General features: G+C 42.0%; 1 protein-coding gene across 2 annotated transcripts in view; it reads left to right on the forward strand.

The window, feature by feature from the left end:
• PTPN14 (protein tyrosine phosphatase non-receptor type 14) overlaps nucleotides 1–24,863 on the forward strand; it is a 192,975-nt gene that overhangs the window by 73,844 nt on the left and 94,268 nt on the right. For both annotated transcript variants that reach the window (XM_065936217.1, XM_065936218.1), the window contains exon 3: nucleotides 9,486–9,655. In XM_065936217.1, coding sequence (XP_065792289.1) covers nucleotides 9,486–9,655 — 170 coding nt within the window. The remainder of the gene's footprint in view (nucleotides 1–9,485; nucleotides 9,656–24,863) is intronic.

Consider the following 24,863-nt stretch of genomic DNA (forward strand, 5'->3'; position numbering starts at 1 on the left):
AAACAAAAAGCCCAAAACATTGTAGGGAATTTCCTGGCAGTCCAGTGGTTAGGACCCCATGCTTCCATTGCAGAGGACACGGGTTCAGTCCCTGGTTGGAGAACTGAGATCCTGCAAGCTACATGCTGTGGTCAGAAAAAACCCCCCTAAAACAGGTTGTATTTTTTAAGGCAGTTTTAGGTTTATAGCAAATTTGAGTGGAAAGCACAGAGTTCCGTATACCTCCTGTCCCACCCGCACTGCTTCCCCCAGTCAACACCCCACGCCAGGGTGGTCCCCTCGTTAGCGTCAGTGAACCCACATTAACACATCATACCACGCAAAGCCCATAATTTATCTGAGGGTTCACTCTTGGTGTTGTACGTTCGTGGATTTTGACAGATGTACAATGATCTCTGTCCATATGGTAAACTTGTTTTTTAATTTAATGAACAGTGGTTTCTTAAATATACTCAAGCATTAATGTAAAAGGATACACGTTTTGGTGTTAAGCACATATTCCTCTTCCAACAAAATGAAAGGTCATCCTGAGGCACCTTGGGCCACCAGAGGCCTCACTCGTCTCTCTGCTGGTGTTTGGCTGCGTCCTGTGTGACTTCTTCCTGCTGTTACTGAATGCAGGTTCGTGTGTTTGATACACAGTGAGGCCAAACCGACATGTCCGAGTTTGGAGCGAAAAAAGAGGTTTATTGCAGGGCCACGCCAGGAGAACAGTTGGCTTCTTCTCAAAAATCCCTGAACTAATATGGTAAACTTTTCGAAGGTCAGATCTGGTTTTGAATGCATGGCTTTGCCTCCGTTTCAGCTCCCAGGCCTGGTTCATGTGATTAGCAACGTCATCTGGGGAAGCAGAATATGACAGGGTCCCTGCTCCCAAAAACCCCAGAGCTGGGAGAATAGGAAAAACAAGAAACAAAGCAAAGGGAACATCCTGTGCCAAGGTATCGAAACAGGAAAGGACATGGAATTTTCAGGGAAGGGCAGAGGGCAGTTAGTACTGATCTGTGTGTGTGTGTGTGTGTGTGTGTGTGTGTGTGTGTGTGTGTGTAGGGGTTGTAGAGGGGAGGAAGGGTTAGTGTGGGTAGGTAGGTGGAGACCACTTTTGAAGGGTTTGATGTATCTGACTAAGTACTTTTAACAAATCCCATAGGACATTGTTCCTAAAACGTGTCACAAAAATAATTAAAATAATCACCACCTTTTAATATACCACGTGCTATGCTGAGCACCTTTTGTCGATCAGCTCATTTAATGCTTCTTACACGTCTGCCAGGTGGCTACTCTTGCTGTCCACGTTTATGGTCCAGGTAGGCTGAATCCACTGTTCTAATTCCCAGGGATGTGTAGCAGCAGAAAAAGGGGCCGTGGTAAGATGCTTTGAGAAACACTCTCATAAGTGCTGCGGTTAAAAAAAAATGTGTTGAGCTCAGGGTTTCAGGTATTTAAGCCTTCTAATAAATACTCTTTGAATCCTTTGGGGAATAAAAACACTGCCTTGAAATAGAAAGCCATCTAAAGATTCCAAGGTGAAGCATGGCACAGTCACCTTGCATTGTAAGAAAAGAACCAAGTGGCAGGAAAATGATGGGGATTGGGGTGACGGGAGGAAGTAAATAAGTGTAAGCGTCAATCACTCAGTCGTGTCCGACACTTTGTGACTCCATGGACTATAGCCCGCCAGGCTCCTCTCTGTCCATGGACGACTCCAGGCAAGAATACCGGAGTGGGTTGCCTTTCCCTTCTCACAGAGGTGCCAATTAGGTAGACATAATAAGAACCTGGCAAGAGGAAATAAAATGAGCCCTTTAAGAAAAAAAAATTTAATTCTTTTGAATAAGTTCAGGAAAAAATTAGGTATGAGTTTCTGACTGGGAATTTTTATTAAGGAGGAGACTTGAGAGATACAGGAGACTCAGAAAATTAGGATTCTGATAATACGGTTACAGTATATTTGAATCAATGGATTTTACCCTTTCCCTTTTCCTCAAATGAAATCTTGGGTGGAACTCCAATAGATAAGATGGCGCTTCTCTGTTTGCTGAGGGGATTGATAGGATTATCTGGAGTCCCATCTCCTTGTGCCTTTCTCACCTCCCACAAGGCCTGAAAAATAACTGACCTAGGTGAGGAGAAAAATAGCTAAAAACAATGCTGCCTTATGATTGTGTCTTATATTTGAAAAGTAAGCACATGGAGAACAGCAGAGCTGAGTGGCTGGGACTGTGAGCTTGGAGCAGCCTGTCCAAGTCCAAATCCCAGCTCTGTCACTGATTTGCTCTGTGAGCTTGGGTAGTTTCGTAACCACCCTGTGCTTTTGTTTTCTCATCTGTGAATGGAGAGGGTAAGAGTAGCAGCCTCCACGAGTTGTTGAGAGGATTAAATGAGTTAGTTTTTGCAGAATTGCCACCTTATCTCAGTGTCAGGTGCACAGGAAGCACTCCATACAGTGGTCTCCTTGGCAAGACAAACCACTCAGATCAGACAAAGAGGAATATCCTATGTCGCTTATATGCGGACTCTGAAAACAAATGATACAAATGGACTGACTTACAGAAATGGACACGGACTCACAGACATAGAGAAGGAACTTATGGTTGCCAGATGGGGATGGGTGGGAGGAAGGGGAGTTAGGGAGTATGGGATGGACTTGTGCACACTGCTATAAAATGGGTAACCAATAAGGACCTGCTCTGTGGCATGGGGAACTCTGCTCAGTATTATGTAACAACCTGAATGGGAAAAGAATTCGGAAGGAATAGATACCTGCATATGTATAACTGAATCACTTCACTGGACACCTGAAACTAACATAACATTGTTAATCAATTATTGTCCAATATAAAATAAAAAGTTAATAAAAAAGATATCACCCAGGCCCCTCCAGAGATTGGACTCTCACCCTTTCATAAGTCTTGTTGCATTTTTAGGTGGCTTTGATCATAGACACTATGATCTTCCACTGAGCCAAAGTCTTTCAGTTCCTTGAACAGTTACTAATTTCAGATTGTGCTGTCCAGGAGGAAGGCCATTGGCTGCATGTGGCTATCGAGCACTTGAAGTGTGGCTCGCCTAAACTCAGATATGCAATAAGTATAAAATATGCAGCAGCTTTTGAAGATCTAGAATGACAAAAAGTTAAAATAATCTCATCAGTCATTTTTATATTAGTTACATAAGTAAGTAAGTAAGTGTTAGTCACTCAGTCGTGCCCGACTCTTTGCGACCCCATGTACTGCAGCCCACCTGGCTACTCTGTCCATGAGATTTTCCAAGTCAGGATACTGGAGTGGGTTGCCATTTCTTCCTCCAGGGGATTTTCCCAACCCAGGAAAGATTCAGGGAAGAAGTTGCATGTTAAAAGCATAAAATTTTGAATGACCATTTTAAATAAAATTTATTGACATTTGAATTTTACTTCTTTGTACTTTTTAATGTAGCTACTGGAAAATTTTTAATTCAGTATATGGCTCCCATTATATTTCTGCTAAATACTGCTGTTCTAAGAAAAGCAAGGAGACCACTTTAATAGTAATAAGGAATATAAATAACTCCAATAAAATGTAAAAATATGCTGGAATTCTTCCTTTAGGAATAATCTTGACTCTACATTTTTTCAGAGTTTTTTTTTTAGTTGGAATATAATTGCTTTATAATTTTGTGTTAGTTTCTGCTGTACAATGAAGTGAATCTGCTATGTGTGTGTATATGTGTATATATCCCCTCCCTCTTGGACCTCTCTCCTGCCCCCAGCCTCATCCCACCCATCTCGGTTGTCACAGAGCCCTGAGCTGTGCCAAACAGCAGGTTCCCATTGGCTGTCTATTTTGCATATGATAGAGAATTGACTGTACTTTTCCCCTGGTGGCTCAGAGGGTAAAGCATCTGCCTGCAATGCGGGAAATCTGGGTTTGATCCCTGGGTCGGAAAGATCCTCTGGAGAAGGAAATGGCAACCCACTCCAGTATTCTTACCTGGAGAGTCCCATGGACGGAGGAGCCTGGTAGGGCTACAGTCCACAGGGTCTCAAAAAGTCGGACATGACTGAGTGACTTCACTTTCACTTTAATTAAAATATAATAAATGAAAGAGGGATAAATAACAAAAGCACCTGAGACTGCTCTTCTTGGCCATATTCTATTCAAGATAGATAACTTTTTAATAGGAAATCCAGCACTTTGTGGAAGATGGATTTGATAACTCTTAGGTCTCTTCTAAGGTTGGACTAAGAGTCCTGGTTTTTAAAGGAGTCTAAAAAAAAATCCATAACCATTTCATAGGGTTGGTGATTGTCCTCTAAGTTATCCCCCTTTTCTTTTACAGATTTATATTTTCATCTTTACTGAAAGCTGATTTATCCTAAGCTAGTAGCTATGGTAGAAGTGTCTCACATTTTGCTATTTTCATAATGGCTAGAGTACAGTGTCTTAACATGCATTTCCTTTCATCAAAGTGAAGCTAACCTACATTAAAGACATTGCTATGGCTTGATTTTATGTTAATCTTTTGGGAATTGGAAATTTATCTGTGATAATGGGAGTACTCGAACACCTCATTCCCTGGCCCTGTGAGATAATAGTGGAATTTGCTGTGTTTTATAGCCAGCTTAAACACATCTAGATGTGTTTGTATTTGCAGAGGACTAAAATAGTCAACCAAGATTAAGAAACGATTGAAGAGTAGGCTGCTGGGGAGATTTCTGAATTTTGTACTGTGTTTTGTCTTTGTAAAGATTATAATGTGAAATCTTATTAGCTTTATGTCAATTCTGTAAGGTAAATTGGCACCAGTGTCTCTTTTCTAGATAGACAGATTATTGGTGAGGCAATCCCCTGGTCTTCATCTTTTTGTGTATTCCAAGTGAGTGGTATAGCCTCCGAAGGAGGGATTTTTCTTGGCTATGAGATTTGCTGCTTGGGTCTGTGTTACTCTGCAATTTCTTTTCCTGTACTTTTACGAAGAGATTGCCTAGGAAAATGAAGATGGTGCAGTTGTTAATTATAGACGTGTCAGTTGTAGAAATCCCAGACTTCCAGAGTAGAGGTTGATTGCGCAGAAGTTGTTTTTTGCAATTATCCAACTGATGTATGCTGGTTTATTTTCCAAAGCCGTTGGAATGTAATTGCGTGAACTATTTCAGAGTCTACATCCAGTCATCTTTTGAACTATTTTCCATACCTCAGTGAAGGTTTGAATGCTTGTGTGTAATTCCTCTATATTTTATGTGGAGGCATCTCAACCTCTCTGCTTCTTAATTTACAACCGAACTATACGCTCCTACAGAGAAACCCTTACAACCTAATGCAAGGTATTTTAAACTTTTGCTTCTGGATGATTACCTCTTCAAAATGCTTGAGATAAGATCATTGGATTTAATCCCTGGTCCCTAGTAATTGCCAAGACTGTGTCTGTAACCCTTATAAACAGCATTTAAGCTGTGCTGTTGGTCACAAAACTAGAAAAACAAAAACCCTAAAAAAAAAAGAAACAAACCTTACCCTTATTAATAGCTACTGTGGGGGATAATACCATTTTTACAGATAAATGGACCGCAAATCAGAAACATCTCAAATTGTTTTTAAAGGCCTTCTTCACTACAGTCTTTTGATGATCCCACAAGAAGGATCTCACTTTCACGCTGGCGGATTTACAGGCCAGTCTGCCACTGAAGAAACCTATTTTTTGTGGGCTCACATACACTTATGCTTTCCTGTTAAAATGCAAAACTCCAAACCAAATAAACCAGGAAGCTACTCATATGAAAATGACAGTTTAGGGTGACTCTTCTCCCATTGTTATTTTAGTCGTGCATTTTTAGCAGTTGATTTAGAGAGTGTGGTTCTTCTCTCTGGGAACTGGTTTTTCTGTCTTCTTTTTCTTATCTGCAGTGAACTCATTGCAGAATTCACGGCACCAGAGCTGTTTTTTTTCCTCAAGAAAACTAGGGAAATAAAATGGGATTTAGAGCTCACACAGAGGTATTGTGAGGCTTAGATGGACCTGGCTTATGTTTGGTGCTTTGGAGATAAACCCAGCAAGTGTCTCAGGCATTTTACTTGGCCAATGTGGTAGAATCCTTTCGGTCATGGAGGAGGGGGTTTCTGTTTGGAATCCACCACATTTTCTTCAGCCACGTGGCTGTGTTTAGCAGAGGAGCTCAGCTTTCAGAATTCAGCTGGAGTTGAAATTGGCAGGTGGCTTATGCACAGGCCTGGTGTGGCCTCAGGTAGGCTGGATGGGATTAATGGCCCCTTGGATGATACACAGAAAGTTCACTGGTGCACATGTTAGTTTAAGTGAGAGGTGAGGTTCTGGTTCTATTTCTTGTGACGCACTGTGAGACGTGGCTGAGTCTTATGAGCGTGCAGCCTTGTGAACTTGCGTAGAGCAGGGTAATGAGAGGAGACAGGGCCTTTCTCCTCTGTCGAGCACTCCAGAGCAGGCATATGACAGAGGGAGAAGAGGGAGGGATGAGGTGGGAATGGGAACCTTACTTGGAGCAGAGCTTTACCAAATAGTGTGCAGATGGGGTGGATAACCAAGCTCAGCACTTCTAAAACTAGGTCATTCTGGCCATAGCAGGTAGAAACTCTGTCCTGCAGGTTATCTGCTTCTCCTGCACTGTAATCCCATTTCTTGAGTAGTTAAATAATTGTTTCATTGGATAAATGCATGTGAGTCACCCAGAAATACCCTGTGTTTTGTGGAAAAGGTTGTATTGCAGCAGCAAAAGTAACTTATACCATGAATTAGGTTTTGACATTAAAAGTAGTTAGCCTTGTTATTTGGAATTCTGTACTATTAATTATAGCTCAAGACAATTTTCACACCATGATTCTCTTATACCTCATCACCTTACTTTTCTGTGTATGCATGTGTGTATGCATGCATCTGTGTGTATATGTGTGTTCCATGGAATACTTTCTGAGGGTGTTTTTTCTTTCCTTTTTTTTTTTTTTGAAGAGCAGAGATCAGGTCTGGTTTAATGATTGGGTGGGAAGGAGAAAAGGAAACTTAAAATACTGGCCTTTAAAGCACAGGAGAAGTAAAAGTTACCTTGGTTTTTTTTTTTTTTGCAAAATCAATTATAGAATGTTTATGCAGCTATTGTGGACCCTTTATAGTTTAAGTGCTACTAATTTGAGTGAATGTTACAGTTTGAGTGAAGTAGGGACCGTAAAATCATACCTCCAAATGTCAAGACTGCTTTTAATGAAAGGTGATAAATCGTGGTTGGCCTGCTAAGCAATTGCAAAGTTTGCCCTCACTTTCTCCACCCAGGCTTACAAAAGGGCTCTTTTCCAAGTAAAATAATTATCACATAGCCCATCACTGCTTACATATATTACCTCATTTATCATATACAGACTCACTCCTAGTTATCCAAAATACGGTGGAATACCCTTATACGGCACTGTGCTCCGTGAAGGAATTCGGTGCAATGCAGAACTGCATTGGATCTTTTTCAGATGGTTTATTAAATTAAGTCCCCGGATTGCCTCATTTTCAGGCTAACCTAAGCCCACATGATAGATCCCCTCGGAAAGCTTCAGAGTGATAGTCCAGTGTCCCATAAACACCTTTAATGAGACTCTTAAAGAAACTCTTTGGGGAGACACTGCTTTGTGAAGTTTTTCCTTATACTTTTTAGATTTTTATGTTACTCATAGACCTTCCAGCTTCTGCTTTTGCCTGCCTGTTCTCTTTTATTTCCAGATAACTTCTGTTTTCTGATTCTGTGGTTGACAGGGATACCAATAGCAGCTGATGACAAAGATGCTTGAGGCTTGTCTGCTTTTTTTTTTTTTACTGAGGCTGATGATCGTGATGATGCATAGCTGCAACAGAAAGTTCCATTTGTGAGGTAGTTACGTAAGGTGGGCCACGCACATGGTGAATGGACTTTATCTCATTTATGCCCCTAACAACCTGTGGCCGTTGAGGGTAATCACCACCCCCATTTCACAGAGGAGAAAGCTCCAAGACTCTGGGAGGCTCCATCACTCATACAGTTACGGAGACAGCGAGTGCAGAAGCTGGGAGATGAACTGACGTCAAAGCCTATTTTCTTTTCTTTTTTTTTTTTTTTTTGCCTATTTTCTTTCCCCTCAGCCACATTTCATTTCTTCTATATCATCAGTCACACTGGAACAACTAATGGACTCGCTGGAGCTGGGAAATGAACAATAGGGTCAGAATTCACTCAAGCAAGTTGGCCTAAGTTTTAAATAGAAATATAGCCTTGATTCTGTTTGTTGGCATTTTGTTGCTTGAGAAATGCATAAATTTCTGGTGTGGACTTGCCCTGTGAAATATCGTGGAGGAAACGGTCCCATCTGAAAGCTCACACATTTAAAAATATCCTTTAGAATATTTAGATCTGCAGTTTTATATAGGGAAGGATATGTCTGGTTTTCTAGTAAACTCAGAGTCAAGACTTGATTACACATTTTGGTGGTGTGGTGACGGGGATTGATGTACTGTATCGTTGAGGGTGCAGCCAGCTGTAGTGGGAACTTGGGCACAAAAATGCCTTTGGAAATTAAACATTGTAATGAAATCATGCCTTTGAAGGCAGATTTCCAGGTGTGCTGTAAACCATTCTAGGCTATAATTGAAATATAAAAGAATGCTTCAAAAGCAGTGATCTATTTTTTTTTTTTTTTGGTTGACTGCTATGCTAATCCTGAAATCCTAGCATGAATTAATATAAAGACAGGATTGGATGCATAAAAGTACCTGTTTTAATCATTTAGCACGTTGTTCAAAACTCAGCCAGTTGTGAGGCTTCAAGTCCAAGGGTGAAAAACCTCACTTTCATCTATCAAATCCCCCCCACTAATCTGCCAAGAACAGCCACTGGGGGCTCCTGTGGCAGCTGCGAAGAGCGACTCCTTCCACTCTCCAGCTTAATATGGGGGAGAGACTCGCTGCAGTTCATGTATAATGAAGTGGTCGAGGCCAATGTTTTTTAAAGTACTTCATTAAAGCTCAGAGTGAATCCATTTTCTGTTCAGATCAGGTACCCTATGAAAATACTCTACGCTGCGGACACTTGACATAGGCAGAAGGGTTCATCTCCGGAGCTGAGCAGGAGTTTACTTTGCAGCAGGTGCAGTAGCTGTGTCTGCCTCTGCCGGCGAGCTCCATGTGAGATCACGAGGCGTTCCGAACGCACAGGGAAGTCAGCCTCGAGACCTTAGAATAAGCCCGCATGGTCTCCACGCTGTATCCACCACTGCCCTTACCTAACAGGGGTGCATCTGTACCCACGTGTGCAAGTAGCGGGCGTGGGTAGGAACATTGACATCTGGAGACTCGGGCTGGTTTACAGGACTGTGTGCCTCTGGTTCCAAAGTAGAAGCTGGATCCATGTGTCCAGGCTGGGGGACCAAAGGTGAGGTTAGACGCTGGAGTCATATTTCCTGTGTGGTCTCAGGATGCCCCTTAGGAGGCCTGAACTGATGCTGTCTTGTCTTTTTACCTAGACACACTACTTTGGCCTTTGGTTTCTCAGCAAGAGCCAGCAAGCACGATGGGTGGAGCTGGAGAAACCTCTGAAGAAACATCTGGACAAATTCGCTAATGAGCCTCTGCTTTTCTTTGGAGTCATGTTCTATGTGCCAAATGTGTCATGGCTTCAGCAAGAAGCCACAAGGTAGGTGCAGGTTTTTCTCCGTGCTCCAAGTAAGGGTGTGGACTGCCAGGCTTCAGAGGAAGTAGATGAGCTGGTTGATTGAGGGGTGTGTGTGTGTGTGTGTGTAGTGGAGGAGAGGCTGAGGTAGGTGGGGATTGGTTACCAGTCACTTTGCAGCTTTAGAATTCTTGTTTGAATCCGTGTAGCTCATGCCAGTGGTTCCTTCTGCTTGTGAGGTAGCAGTGATCCTGAGACAGGTAGAATTTTGTGTCTCAAAGCATAGAAATATTAGTTGGAGACTGTGAGTAAAATAGATATGCTAGAATTTAATTTAAAAAAAGTAATTAACCACCTAATGCTGTTTGGTCCCCTCCTTCCCTCTAAATGTCTCCAAACAAAATGCATCGTCCGACTTTGCATTTGAGGATTGAGAAGGTCACTGAAGATGGGAGTAGAGTTGAGGAAAGCTCAGACTGGGTAAGAGTTTTGGTTTGGTAGGTTTAATGCAAAGAAACAGGAAGCCAGGAGGCAGAGAGACCTGGGGATTGCCCCACCCTCTTGCTCATTGGCTGCTTTACCTGGGAGAAACTGTGCGGCCTTTGAAATGGTATTTCTTCCCCATCTGTAAAGTGAGGGATTTGCGTCTAAGTCTGGAATGATCTGATTAGTCCGCAGCTCTGTGAATGAAATGAGTACGTTTTTATTGATGTTCGTTAAAATATGCAGGTGTGTGTGTGTGGTGGGGGGTGTTTTATCAAACGGTTATTTCCAGTAATGAAGAAAACTGCATAAACTCTCCACTTAGAAGCCTTTTACTCAGATCATGGCATTCAAAGTGCTTTGGAAGCCATGCCCGTGACATCTGGGCTGGAAGGAACAGTATGCTACTTGATTATTATATGTGTCATTTCTTAGATTTTCAGTTTCTGAAAGAAGGATGCAGTTGAAATTTTTATTTGCATTTTAAGGGGACAGTGTCCATCTTCTTCTTTTTTTAATCCAAACTATTGTTACATAGGTGGTGTTTCTATAAAACAGAGGCTCTGAGGGAGCTGGCTGACCCAGGGAACCTGCATCGGTCTTTCAGGCGTCGTTCGTTTGAAGCACTTGATTATGTACCCTTGTGTGCTGTTTTTGAGTGATTTCATTTAAGTCCTTTCTGTCCAAGAAATTATCTCCTCAAATCTCCTCAAGTCAAATCAGATCAAGATGATTTCCTCCAGCTTTTGGATCCTTCTTGAGTACTTTACACAGTGTCAGGAACACAACATTAGGTTAATAAATACTTGCTGCTTCATAGCTCTTGGACCTTTAAATGCAAAACCATGAGTGCCAAGGGTGAAACATGGACTATCAATTAATGCATACTGAGAAAAGTTCAGCCTCTAAGAAAAAAGAAAATGAAGTGGTGTTCCTCTAGACAGATTTATTCCGTAATGTCTGTTTAGGAAGAGCAGTTGAAGTGGTGAGAGACTCAGAAATTACGCTTTATGAAGTTAAAAAAACAAAAGATTGTTTAAGCTTAGAAAGATGAAGACTTGCAAGGGTACAGTAGCTGCCTTTGGACTCTCATGGGGAGGGAACTCTGAGTCAGTTCTCGAGAACAAAATTAGGGTCAGTAACAATGAAGTTCAAGGAGTTGAAAGACTTTGGTTATTTGGCTTGACATAAGAACAGAGTTTCTAATAATTAAAACCACATAAAAGTCGAACAAGCAGACCTACAAAAGAGCAGGCTCCTTGGTCTCTGGAATTGCTGTAGCTCAGAGTGAATAGCCTGTGTGGTGTCTTGAAGAGGAGACTGCCATATTGGATGGGATGTTGGAATCATCATTGGTTCTCAGACCAGGGCTTGCTGGATCATAATTAACCCAAAGCATTTATTTGAAATACGGATTCTAGGACTGCACCAGAAGCCTGAACTTGAATGTCTCAGGCTGGGGATCACAAGGATGTGTTGTTTAAAATAAAAAATATTCCTCAGGTAATTCTGATGTTCATCCAGACTTGGGATTCAATAAATTAGTTAACCTCTAAAGCTCTTTACAGTTTTAGATTTTCTAGATAAGTAAACTTAATGCTGCATTATTTGATTGTCAGTATTTGCCTATGTAAGCTGAAACAAAACATGTTTAAATCTCAAAACTTGAGGTATAGAGTAGGAACTTTTGACTTTCTTTTTGCTTGGTTATGTTGGTTCATGTAAGGGGTTTGATAAGGAAGGAAAGAAGTGTTTCTCAACACAGGAGTTTGAAGCAGACTCTTACTATTGTTTGATCAGAAAAACTAACTGAAAATAATTCAGAACTTTGAAGGACATTTTTTTAGACTTAAACTCTGGAACTAACCTATGTAAATTTCAGATATAACCTTCTCTCTGTGGGAAAGGATATTTGTAATTAGGAGCTGGGTTTGCATGAGGAGTTTTTTGGTACTCCCCTCCCCACCCCCATGCACCAGCAATGCAGGAATTTTTTGTTGTCCCAAAGGGCTCGAAAACTGAAATGTGCCAAGGGGTGTCAGAGCAGGTCAAAGACTTTTGCTGGAGAGGTGGAGAAACAAGAGAGAAAAGTGTTGTAAATAAATAAAGGAACATTGATAGAGGGATAAAGACAAGAAAAAAAGCAGGGAATTCCATCAGGGTTCAGGGCTCAGGGCTGGTGCTCTCACTGTGGGGGCCCTGGGCTCCATCCCTGGTTGGGAACTACAATTCCATAAGCCACACAGTGTGACCAAGAAAAAGAAAAAGAAGAGATAAAAGGAATATATATATACTTGGGAAGGTTGAGGGCCACCAACTATGACCCAGATTTGGCTCACTGAGACTCACCCTTAGTTTTGTACATATAGACCAGAGTGCAAAGGAGGCCTGGTTCAGACAGAAGAACATTTTGGAGTGTTCAGGATTTCTGAGTTTGATGTTAGAGGTGAACAGATGAGCTGAATTCAAGTGGAAGAGAGCTGTAATACTAACAGTCATTAGGAGCCCTTGGGAATATGAACCTTCTTGGGAGGTTTTAGAAGCATCTGGGGTCTGCACTGAATATTGAAACTGTCTTCCAGGCAGAGTGGCCCAGGAGAAGCAGTGGTGGGGGGGGATCCCAGAGGACTGTTTCACCGAAGGCCCCAGCAGCATTCACGAGGAGTCGGTTAGTGACCGGCTCTCCAGTCAGTCCCTGTTTCCTGAGTGACCAGGCGTCTCAGGTGCAGATGGACTTGGGCTTCTGAGAGCACCTGGGATCCGCAGCTTTGACACAGCACAGCTAGTCTTTGTGATGCCCTGCACAGTAAGATGTTTGCATAGATTAGAACTAGAGATCTGTCTTTCATTGCGGGCAACCCTTTGGAGGAGGCAACCATTCAACCATCTGTGCTTCAAAAATAAGCCTTTGTCTGGAGCCCACCACACTTGTTTTCACGTAACACATGTTTGCAGTGATTTGGATACCTCTATTTGAGAGTAAAACAGGTTCTATAACATTAGCCGTTTCTTCTCTGAATAAGAACAAAGAAGTTAGAATTCTCTCTCTGTGAATCTATATAAAAATAGAGGTGAAATGAAGATATATTTAATATATATTTCATTATCTGTATTTCATTTCTCGTCTTCAGACAGTTCTACCCTTGAAAACTTGTGGGTTAATATGGTATTTGGAACAATACAACAAAAATTGGAGAAGGATGTTGATTGCATGCTGTTTCAGAAGGTGATTGGCTTTATTAAGATGATCAAAGTTTCTTAAACTAGTAAATTGAGACACTGTTTTTTAAAATCAGGAAAAAAAATTTACTTATTTGTTTTCTGCCGTGCTGGGTCTTTGTTGCTGTGTGGGCTTTTTCTCTAGCTGTGGCGAGCAGGGGCTCCTCTCTAGTTGCAGCGTGCGGGCTTCTCGTTGTGGTGGCCTCTCTTGTGGACCACGGGCTCTCGGGCGTGTGGGCTTCAGTAGTTGTGGCTCCCGGGATCTAGAGCACAGGCTCAGTCACTGTGGTCCACGGGCTTACTTGCTCCATGGCATGTGGCATCTTCCCGAACCAGGGATTGAACCTGCGTCCCCTGCATTGGCAGGCAGATTCTTAATCACGGGACCAGCAGAGAAGCCCCAGTTTTCTTCCCCTTTAATTCTGATGTACCATATTTCCTCTCATCTCCCAGATATGACTTTTCAAAAACAAGCCTCTTCCTAAGTGAGGGAAAAATGCCAAGATAGCTATGGTGGAGTCACAGATGAAACAGTTCAGAACCAACACTTAGGTGGTGATTGACTAGAAGACCAAAGTTATCAGAAGGAGAATACACACAGAAGTACTCATGAAAGGGGGAAAAACACCTCTTAATATTCTTGAAGAAGTGTGAAAAAGCTGGTGAAGAGGACACATTAAGAGACAGATGGAGGATGAGTCATGAAACCATGAAAATGAAAGAGATTAGGGAGAGAATTCTCTCCAAGCTGTAAGATGCATTACCTTGGGGCTTTAAAAATGTTCGTTTTCCCCCCTTTGGTTAAAATGACTCAAGGATGGACCACCATAATTTTTTCCATTTTGCTTGGCTTCTCTTCTGCCTTTTTGCCAGCTTTTCTGTTCAGCAATGGGACTCTGGTTAGGAGTTTATCTTCCCCCGTTCTGCCCTCCTCCTGACTCAAAGGAAAGATTTTTGTAATGTGTTTTAACGATGTGCATAGCAACAGGCTCATTATAAACACATGGTGTTCAGACTTTTCTGGACACAGAATGAAAAAAGATGGTTTGTGAGAGGTGGAGAAATTCTTAGTCAAACAGAAGGATCCTTAATAATAGCCAGGGGAAACCAGAAAGCTGCTGGCCAAGATCACTGCTTTTCGTTTAGGTCTGGGATTTTTCCAAGTCTTCCTCCAGTGAGGAAGTCCCTCTTTAGTTTTTTCAATACTAAAGAGAACACTTTGTAAGAGAAGAAGTAATTTTTGAAGAGTGAATTGGCTTCGAGGTTGAAGTTCCTTGACTGCATGCATGATTTCTAAAATTTTCGATTCTGGGGCATTTTTCCATTATCAGAACATGTTTGTCTTTGCATTATCCCTGTTGAATGGTCTATTTGCATATTGCTAAGGGCCTTCTGGGCTTCCCTGATGGTTCAGTGGGTAAAGAATCTGCCTACAATGCAGGAGACATGGGAGATGTGGGTTCTACCCCTGGGTTGGGAAGATCCCCTGAAGGAGGAAAATAGCAACCCTCTCCAGTATTCTTGCCTGAAAAATCCCAAGGACAGAGGAGCCTGGCAGGCTAAAATCCAAGGGGTCACAAAGAGTTGGACACAACTCAGCAACTCAGCAGCAAGGGGCTTCTAATTGTCCTAAGGAGGCCAGATAACCTTTCCTTCTCTTCCAGGACACATTTGTAGCCCGGCGTGGAGGTGGGGTGGTCTGCGCTCCTAGAGGTGAGCGTCGTTTAGACCAAACAGTAGGCCCACCGCTGTGGCCAGCACAGTTCCTCTGCCATCCAAGAGCCGTCTTTGTAGCACATCTGGTGGAAACCCCAGGTCGATGGGACCTGTTGCAGGCTCCCTCCACCTAGTGGGCGCAGCCTCTGTATTTTCTGTGCTTCTCAGCCTCTGTGGGGTGCTCTTCTCTTGATAGCACTCTTCTGTACATCCCCCACCTTCCCTAAAGTACTGGACGATGAGGCTACATGCTAGTCTGCTTGGTAAAACTGCCTAGCAGTTATTTCCAGAAAGGTTTTGAAAAAAAATTCTTAATCTCTTTATGAACTAGTAGGGGGCATTCGACAATGTTAAATGCAATTCCTTGTCTGGGAAGAACTAATGGGACAACGTGTCATTCCACCGACTGGAAATACATGGCCACGTCGAAAGCTGCACTATTCAGGTGCCATAAAGAGCGTGAGTGCATTTTCTGTTGTGATGGTGAGTGGCTAGGGAGTTACAATGGTATTACAATGTTAAATGGTGGTGGGGAGTAGTACCCCACTTTTCTTCCAGTTACATGTTTTGGGCTGTTGGCATTTCTATTGATGTTTAAGATAGATTCGCTGAAGACTTTTTACATCCCGGTGAAGGTCAAACTGGTGTTTTAATTTTTTTGTTTTTTAACTAGGCTTCCAGAAGTGGTTCCAGTGACCTTACAAAAGCTTTCTTCACCTTACCTTTCTTGTAAATACCTCAAGTTTCCTCCTTAGTCTCTTGCCATCTGCCTCGAGTGCTATTGTAAACAAGTCAGCGTTCAACCAGTGTTTAAAATGTCTGTTTTAAAAGCTCTAATTATGGTAACGTTTCCATTTCCTTTTACAACACCATTTATTTTGTTCCTCCGGTTCTCTGAGTTCTTTTATTATTTTGAAATGTCATTTTAATGGCTATTTAAAGTTTACCTGTGGGCTGGGAAATAGGGACTCCCTTCAAGTCAGACTTAAGATTCAGCATGAATTCCCTGTGGATAATATAATTTGCTGAGAATGGCAAATCCTTCTCCTAGCCAGCTCCAGCCACTGAATGAGAACTTGTTCTCTCTCTGTCTGACGATTGAGAATGAAATTGTTTCTGCCAGATATTTTAAGATGCTGTTGATACTGAGATGTAATCTCAAACATTATACTGTGTGGCCAACATCACGTATGATGATGAGAGAGGAGAATGGCTGTATGCCACAAACAGCCGTCTTGAAGGCAAGAAGAATTGATTCCCCAAAGGAGATGAGTTGATGAAAATGTGAGTTGCCATTTGCATTATTTTTTATTTCAACCTTTGTGTTAAGCACCCATTCCACGTTAGACACTTTGCTAGTCAGTGGGAGTATATAATGAAAAGATCTCAACATGTCCTCTCGCTTCTGAAAGAGCTGTATCTCCAAGTGGCGTTTATTTCATTTCCACATATTTGATTTATTGGAAATTGGAGTTTGTCTGTAAAGCTTACACTGCTCATGTTATTTACTTCCTGGCGTAGGCTTTCTCGCTCTTTTCGTGAATCACGGGGAGCCTGGTAAGTGTCTTCCTGGCCCAGCTTTGTGGGCCTGTGACCTGTGCAGTTATTTGCACGGGGCCCCACACTCAGAAAGGTACTGAACTTGACTTTGTGCTCTGCTGTTATTCTTTTGAAATTCTTAATGATTCATTTTTTTTTTTTTTTTGGCTGTGCCAGGCAGCATGTGGAATCTTAGTTCCCTGACCAGGAATTGAATCTGTGCCCCCTGCAGTGGAAGCTTGGAGTCTTAACCGCTGGACCACTGGGCAAGTCCCAGAAATTCTTAATGATTTTTGAATAATGAACCCCGCATTTCATTTTTCACTAGACTTCACAAATTTTTTAGCTAGTCCTGCCCAGGACAGCCTGCTGCCTACGTCCCTGTTCATTCATCTCTGCTTGTTTTATTGTTGCCTTGTGACTCGCTGGGTGGATCTGAGTCTGCTGTTATGGGTGTGATCAAAGAGAAAGAGTAAATAATAATAATGAAATCCATAGGCAAACAAAAGTAAAATTTTCACACTGTATGCACACTCTGGCAGATAGTGTGGAACAGGGAGGCCTGGTGTGCCGCAGTCCATGTGGTCGCAAAGAGTCAGATACAATTTAATGACTAAACAACAACAGAATGAAAATATGCAAATAAAATGGAGGTCTTGGTAACCATTTCTGCCCCAGGACTTGACTTACTGGAAAAATCCTGCAGAGTAGGGGGAGCCATTAATATTCTAAAATCAGTCGAATTTCCTTTAGGGAAGCTGATCAATTAGCTTATCTCAGTCCTCAACTAGGATTTCCTTACGTTTTTCTGTAAAGAGGATGCCTTTCCAAAGTTTAGACTTTTATTAATTAAAGCAAAAGCACACCTTAGCGCCTACCTCATCACACCAAGTCTTCCACATGTGTGGATATCCTTTTTATCCTTCTCTTTCCCCTCTCGGGGAAAAAGATATCGTTTGCAAGAATATGTAGAGAATAGCAATTTAGGCAATGGAACAATGAGGTGTACCCAGATAAAATGAAGTTAGTACTTAAATACAATCTGGTTGTTTCTTTGTTAAAATTCTCATTTTCAATCATATGGCTAATGTGTATTTACTAGTGTTGGATATCTGTTCTGAAATTCTCAAAAGCAAACAAAATCATGTGTTTCTGTTGAGCTGGTTGGAAATAACTTGGTGTCTTAAGCATGGGTAACAATTTTGTGCTTTGTGCATTCCCTGATCTTCAAAGATGCATTTATTCATTTGTTTATTCACTGATTCATTGATTCCAAATGGTTCTTTATCAGAGTTGCATTGCAGAAGACTGGGAAAGATCCAACATTTGACTCATGGAGTAATAAAGATTTATAATAGAGCAGGGATTAAAATTTTAGAATGTCGAATTTTTTCAAAAGCCTAGTAGAACCCAGTGATCCCATCTAACAGCGTTTACCTTCAGCTGAGAGGTGGAGAGAGGGGAAAGGTAAACAGTAGCGATGAGAAGAGGTGTTTTGTCGAGTCAAAGCATGCCAGCTATGCTGTATGGATTTCTTTTTTAAAGCATCCACTTTCTTAAAAAGTATTTCTCAGATTTGTTGGGATACCATGATAATGTGTGGGATTGGGAGGAGTATGTTAATTTCAATACTGGGGTTTTTAAAAAGTCTTGCAGGGAGAGAGAGGTGGTGGGGGGGGCGGTGGGGTAGATGTTTTGGAATCTTAAGTTGGGGCAGAATGGGTGGGGAGGGAGGAGGGAAGTGGCAGGCGTGCGGGACTCCCATGTTAAAGAGCCCCACAGTGCCCGAGCCACAGCAGCATCTAGAAAGCATAGAGTCCTATTTTGTGCTTTTTTGGCTGTTTTCTGACCCAATACAAGACCTCCAAGCCTAGCCAGCAGGGCCTGAGAATATACCTCTGTGGGGTTCTGTGGAAGAAGGTAGTTGGTATTCCGTCACTCGACAGAATTTAATAGCAGGGACCGTGAGAGTGGCTAGCATCTATGCGCGAGGTATTGCAGTATTTTCAGTATTTTCTTTTTCGGTCCTCACCTGTGTGCTTAGTCGCTCAGTTGTGTCTGACTCCTTGTGACCCCACAGACTGCAGCCCACCAGGCTCCTCTGTCCATGGGGATTCTCCAGGCAAGAATACTGGAGTGGGTTGCCGTGCCCCGCCTCCAGGGGGTCTTCCCAACCCAGGGATCAAACCCAGGTCTCCCACATTGTAGGCGGATTCTTTACCGTCTGAGCCACCAGGCTACAACCCCATAAAGGGGGCTCTATTATCATTCTCTGAAAAAGGATTGTGGGGTTTTTTCCCCTAATAGGAGTTTTATTACTAATAAGTGGAGATTTCATCCATAAATTAGTTGAATCCTTTACATTTCACTGCCAGAGAAATACTTCTGTCCACGTGTCCCCCGACTCCCCAGCTTTACTAGAGAAACAAGAGTGGGGGTTAGTTCCTCCTGAAGGGTCAGCAGAGAAACGTGAGGGCAGCAGTACCTGTGAAGTCAGAGATGATGAACTGGCAGTGTGAGAGCTGGTTCTGGTCTCCTGGTGGGTTTTGTTGTACCTGGACCATTTTTTAAAGAGTTGGATTTGGATGCCTTGCAGGTGGGCATGTGCTATCCAGTTTGCCCATTACCCTGACTCCCTGTGGTGCAGTATGGACTCCTTCATGTGACCTGCTGGCTCTGTAGGCATTTAGGTTGTGACCGCTCATACTTCTACTTTCTATATAACTGGCGTGCTTCTTAATACTGTGATCAACCTGTATCTCCGCATTGGCCCATCTGGATCTATGGCACTCAGAGTCCAGCTGTCTTCATGCTTTAGCCACCTACCAGAAACTGGAGATGGTCCAGATGGATGTGGGAGTATCGTTCTCCTTGCATCCCTGTTTGAAAAGTTTCTATGTCAGATCACTCCAGAGTGCCAGATAACATGTTCCTGTCCTTCATGTGGTGGAGATGTGGCTCAAGTCTTTCAGATTTTCCCTCTTTATTGCTTTCAATATCTGCCTCATCTCTGATTACTCATAAAAGATTCCATCCATCAGAATGGTACCAAATGTTCTGTAGGGCCAAAAAAAAAAAGAAACCACCCAAATTTTAAGCAAACATAGCTTATTTGAAAAAGTAGTTTGCTATCTATCAAGATAGATTATGCTTTCCCAGAGTCATGGTTTTATATCCAAACGTGAAATGCAACACATTCTAGAGGCCACTTGCTTTATTGCACAAATGAAGGAGATGAAGGGGCTTTGCACATAGTCACACCACTGCTTAGAGACAGAAGTCTGGCTCTTCAGCCGGTACTGGCATGGTTTGTAGGTTAACCAAGGATGCAGACATGGGAGAGGATTTATTTAAATTTCCAAATGCCTGAGCCCATACTCCCCTCTCTTGCTCTGCCACAGCTCAGACACCCTGTGGAACTGGAAGAGTTGTGTTTTGTCCAAGGGAAGGAAGTAGTTTAGACAGAAGAAACAAAGGGCGAGGGAAAACAGGCACTTCTTTGAATGGAGTCCTTTAAATAGTGAGCCTTCTGTCGAGATTGGAACTGAGATGGGTTTTTTTTTTTTTTCTGAGATGGGTTTTATTTAGCATTTTTATCAGTGATCTGCCGCCCTGGGCAGAGAGTGAAAGTGCCAAGCTTTCAGATGACACTAAGCCCTTTAGAAGAGTGGAAAATTGAGACATTGGAAATAAACAGTAGAAAGGTGTCAGCCGGTGTCAAGTTCCCAGGTGTGACTGGGAAAGGATGATACTGTGCTTTCTGGGATAATTTGTGAGCAGAGGGGAGGAGTCGTCCTCGCAGGGACGTGTCGCAACGTGTTTCAGTTTATAGCAGCCCAGCTCTCAAGGTTAGCCCATCAATCTTGTGCCTGCAGCTGGCCAGAGTGAGTGGATGTGTTGCCAGTGTAAAAATGTTTCCTGCCAACATGAAAAGGTGTTACTGTTATTCAGCGCAAATCCCAGCAAATTTTACGTAAGCTTCACTAAAATGCAAGCCAGACACATGACAATTTACCAGAAAATCAGAGAGATGAAGAAGCAATGTTAGAAACAAATGTTTTTGACCAGGACACCAAATGTTTTGAAGAAGGTCTTCAGAAGACATGAACTGTGATAAATATAAAGAGAGAAACCCATAGGCCAAAGGAAAACTCAAAAAGGTCAGTACTTTGGATCCTTGAAATAAATGACCAATTGTGAAAAGATGGAAAAATATGAATGCAAGTTAGGTATCTGCCAGACTGCACTGTGTATATATTCTGAATGACTAATAGCATCAGTGAAGAACTGGTATTTGGTCTAATCTTCAAGGAAAATATTAGCTGGAGGTAAAATATAGTTCAAAAACAAACTCTGCTGTAGTAGATTTGTACTCAGGAAATCTACTTTGCAGGTATTTGTTTCTTGGTCAGGGTCTATAAACTCCCTCAGACTCAGCTTTTGTGTTTATAGTTGGTTGGAGATGATGCCAACATAGCTCCTGTGAGGATTAATTCAGAATGCGCCCATCACTGTGTTCAGCCCATAGTGGGTATTCAAATAATGTTTGTTTTTTAAATAGCAAAGAGGTGCTGTGAGGTAAGGAGAAATTGCTGTGCAGACAGCTGTCAATCAGCTGTGGCCCTGGTCACCAGAAACGTGCAGGGAAGAGAATCCTGGGGGATGTAGATTAATCTAGGCAAGTTTGACATTGCAGTGCCACCCAGGGCTTAGTATCTGACTGGTGATTGTGCTCGCTGTGCTCAGTTGTTCGGCTGTGTCCGATTCTTTGAGACCCTAAGGGCCACAGCCCACCAGGTTCTTCTGTCCATGGAACGTTACAGGCACAGATACTGGAGTGGGTTGCCATTCCCTTCTCCAGGGAATATTCCTGATTCAGGGATCGAACCCATGTCTCTTGTGCCTCCTTTATTGGCAGGCGGATTCTCTACCATTAGCGCCACCTGGGAAGTTCTTGATTCTGCTAACTGACGAGTAGCAGAGTCTAAATCACTGTAAACCCTGCTTTTGTAGAAACTCTTATTGGCTAGAAACTTACTAATAGTATTGACTCATGAGTGCTAGCCCCTTCATGGATCACACCCTTGTCATGGCAAAGGGGTTTGCCATACAGAGCCACCCAAGATGGACAGGTCATAGTGGAGAGTTCTGACAAAATGTGGTCTACTAGAGGAGGGAATGGCAAACTACTCCAGTATTCTTGCCTCGAGCACCCCGTGAATAGTATGAAAAGGCAAAAAGATATGACACCAGCAGATGAGCTCCCCAGGTCAGAAAGTGTCCAACAGACTACTGGGGAAGAATGGAGAAATAGCTTCAGATAGAATGAAGAGACTGGGCCAAAGTGGAAATGATGCTCAGTTGTGAATGTATTGGAAGTAAAGTCTGATGCTGTACAGAACGATATTGCATAGAAACCTGGAATGTCAGGTCCATGAATCAAAGTAAATTGGACATGGTCAAGCAGGAGATGGCAAGAGTGAGCATCGACATCTTAGGAATTTGTGAACTAAATTGCATTCATTTTACATGCTAGCAGGGTAATGCTCAAAATCCTTCAAGCAAGACTTCAGCTTTACCTGAATTGAGAAATTACAGATGTACAAGCTAAATTTTAAAAGGGCAGAGGAACCAGAGATCAAATTGGCAACATCCATTGGATCACAGAGAGAGCAAGAGAATTCCAGGAAAATCATCTGCTTCATTGACTTTTCTAAAGCCTTTGACTGTGTGGATCACAACAAACTGGAAAATTCTTAAAGAGATGGGAATACCAGACCACCTTGCCTGTCTTCTGAGAAACCAGTAAGCCAGTCAAGAATCAACAGTTAGAATCAACATGGAACAACAGACTTTCAAAATTGGAAAAGGAGTATGTCAAGGCTGTATATTGTCACTCTGCTTATTTAACTTCTCTGCATGGTACATCATGCAAAATGGCAGGCTGGATGAATCACAAGCTGGAATAAAGATTGCCAGGAGAAATATCAACAACCTCAGATATGCAGATGACACCACTCTAACGTCAGAAAATAAAGAGGAACTAAAGAGCCTCTTTTTTTTTTTTTTTTTAAATTTTATTTTATTAGTTGGAGGCCAATTACTTCACAACATTTCAGTGGGTTTTGTCTTACATTGACACGAATCAGCCATTGAGTTACACGTATTCCCCATCCCGATCCCCCCTCCCACCTCCCTCTCCACCCGACTCCTCTGGGTCCTCCCAGTGCACCAGGCCCGAGCACTCGTCTCATGCATCCCACCTGGGCTAGTGATCTGATTCACCATAGATAATATACATGCTGTTCTTTTGAAACATCCCACCCTCACCTTCTCCCACCGAGTTCAAAAGTCTGTTCTGTACTTCTGTGTTTCTTTTTCTGTTTTGCATATAGGGTTATCGTTACCATCTTTCTAAATTCCGTATATATGTGTTAGTATGCTGTAATGATCTTTATCTTTCTGGCTTACTTCACTCTGTATAATGGGCTCCAGTTTCGTCCATCTCATTAGAACTGATTCAAATGAATTCTTTTTAATGGCTGAGTAATATTCCATGGTGTATATGTACCACAGCTTCCTTATCCATTCATCTGCGGATGGGCATCTAGGCTGCTTCCATGTCCTGGCTATTATAAACAGTGCTGCGATGAACATTGGGGTGCACGTGTCTCTTTCAGATCTGGTTTCCTCGGTGTGTATGCCCAGAAGTGGTATTGCTGGGTCATATGGCAGTTCTATTTCCAGTTTTTTAAGAAATCTCCACACTGTTTTCCATAGTGGCTGTACTAGTTTGCATTCCCACCAACAGTGTAAGAGGGTTCCCTTTTCTCCACACCCTCTCCAGCATTTATTGCTTGTAGACTTTTGGATAGCAGCCATCCTGACTGGCGTGTAATGGTATCTCATTGTGGTTTTGATTTGCATTTCTCTAATAATGAGTGATGTTGAGCATCTTTTCATGTGTTTGTTAGCCATCTGTATGTCTTCTTTGGAGAAATGTCTGTTTAGTTCTTTGGCCCATTTTTTGATTGGGTCATTTATTTTTCTGGAATTGAGCTGCAGGAGTTGCTTGTATATTTTTGAGATTAGTCCTTTGTCTGTTTCTTCATTTGCTATTATTTTCTCCCAATCTGAGGGCTGTCTTTTCACCTTACTTATAGTTTCCTTTGTAGTGCAAAAGCTTTTAAGTTTCATTAGGTCCCATTTGTTTAGTTTTGCTTTTATTTCCAATATTCTGGGAGGTGGGTCATAGAGGATCCTGCTGAGATTTATGTCAGAGAGTGTTTTGCCTATGTTCTCCTCTAGGAGTTTTATAGTTTCTGGTCTTACATTTAGATCTTTAATCCATTTTGAGTTTATTTTTGTGTATGGTGTTAGAAAGTGTTCTAGTTTCATTCTTTCACAAGTGGTTAACCAGTTTTCCCAGCACCACTTGTTAAAGAGGTTGTCTTTTTTCCATTGTATATCCTTGCCTCCTTTGTCAAAGATAAGGTGTCCATAGGTTCGTGGATTTATCTCTGGGCTTTCTATTCTGTTCCATTGATCTATATTTCTGTCTTTGTGCCAGTACCATACTGTCTTGATGACTGTGGCTTTGTAGTAGAGTCTGAAGTCAGGGAGGGTGATTCCTCCAGTTCCATTCTTCTTTCTCAAGATTACTTTGGCTATTCGTGGTTTTCTGTATTTCCATACAAATTGTGAAATTATTTGTTCTAGTTCTGTGAAAAATACCGTTGGTAGCTTGATAGGGATTGCATTGAATCTATAGATTGCTTTGGGTAGAATAGCCATTTTGACAATATTGATTCTTCCAATCCATGAACACGGTATGTTTCTCCATCTGTTTGTGTCCTCTTTGATTTCTTTTATCAGTGTTTTATAGTTTTCTATGTACAGGTCTTTTGTTTCTTTAGGTAGATATACTCCTAAGTATTTTATTCTTTTTGTTGCAATGGTGAATGGTATTGTTTCCTTAATTTCTCTTTCTGTTTTCTCATTGTTAGTGTATAGAAATGCAAGGGATTTCTGTGTATTAATTTTATATCCTGCAACTTTACTATATTCGTTGATTAGCTCTAGTAATTTTCTGGTAGAATCTTTAGGGTTTGCTATGTAGAGGATCATGTCATCTGCAAACAGCGAGAGTTTCACTTCTTCTTTTCCTATCTGGATTCCTTTTACTTCTTTTTCTGCTCTGATTGCTGTGGCCAAAACTTCCAAGACTATGTTGAATAGTAGTGGTGAGAGTGGGCACCCCTGTCTTGTTCCTGAT

The sequence above is a fragment of the Muntiacus reevesi genome, chromosome 5, assembly GCF_963930625.1.
Source record: "Muntiacus reevesi chromosome 5, mMunRee1.1, whole genome shotgun sequence".
Lineage (NCBI taxonomy): Eukaryota > Metazoa > Chordata > Mammalia > Artiodactyla > Cervidae > Muntiacus > Muntiacus reevesi.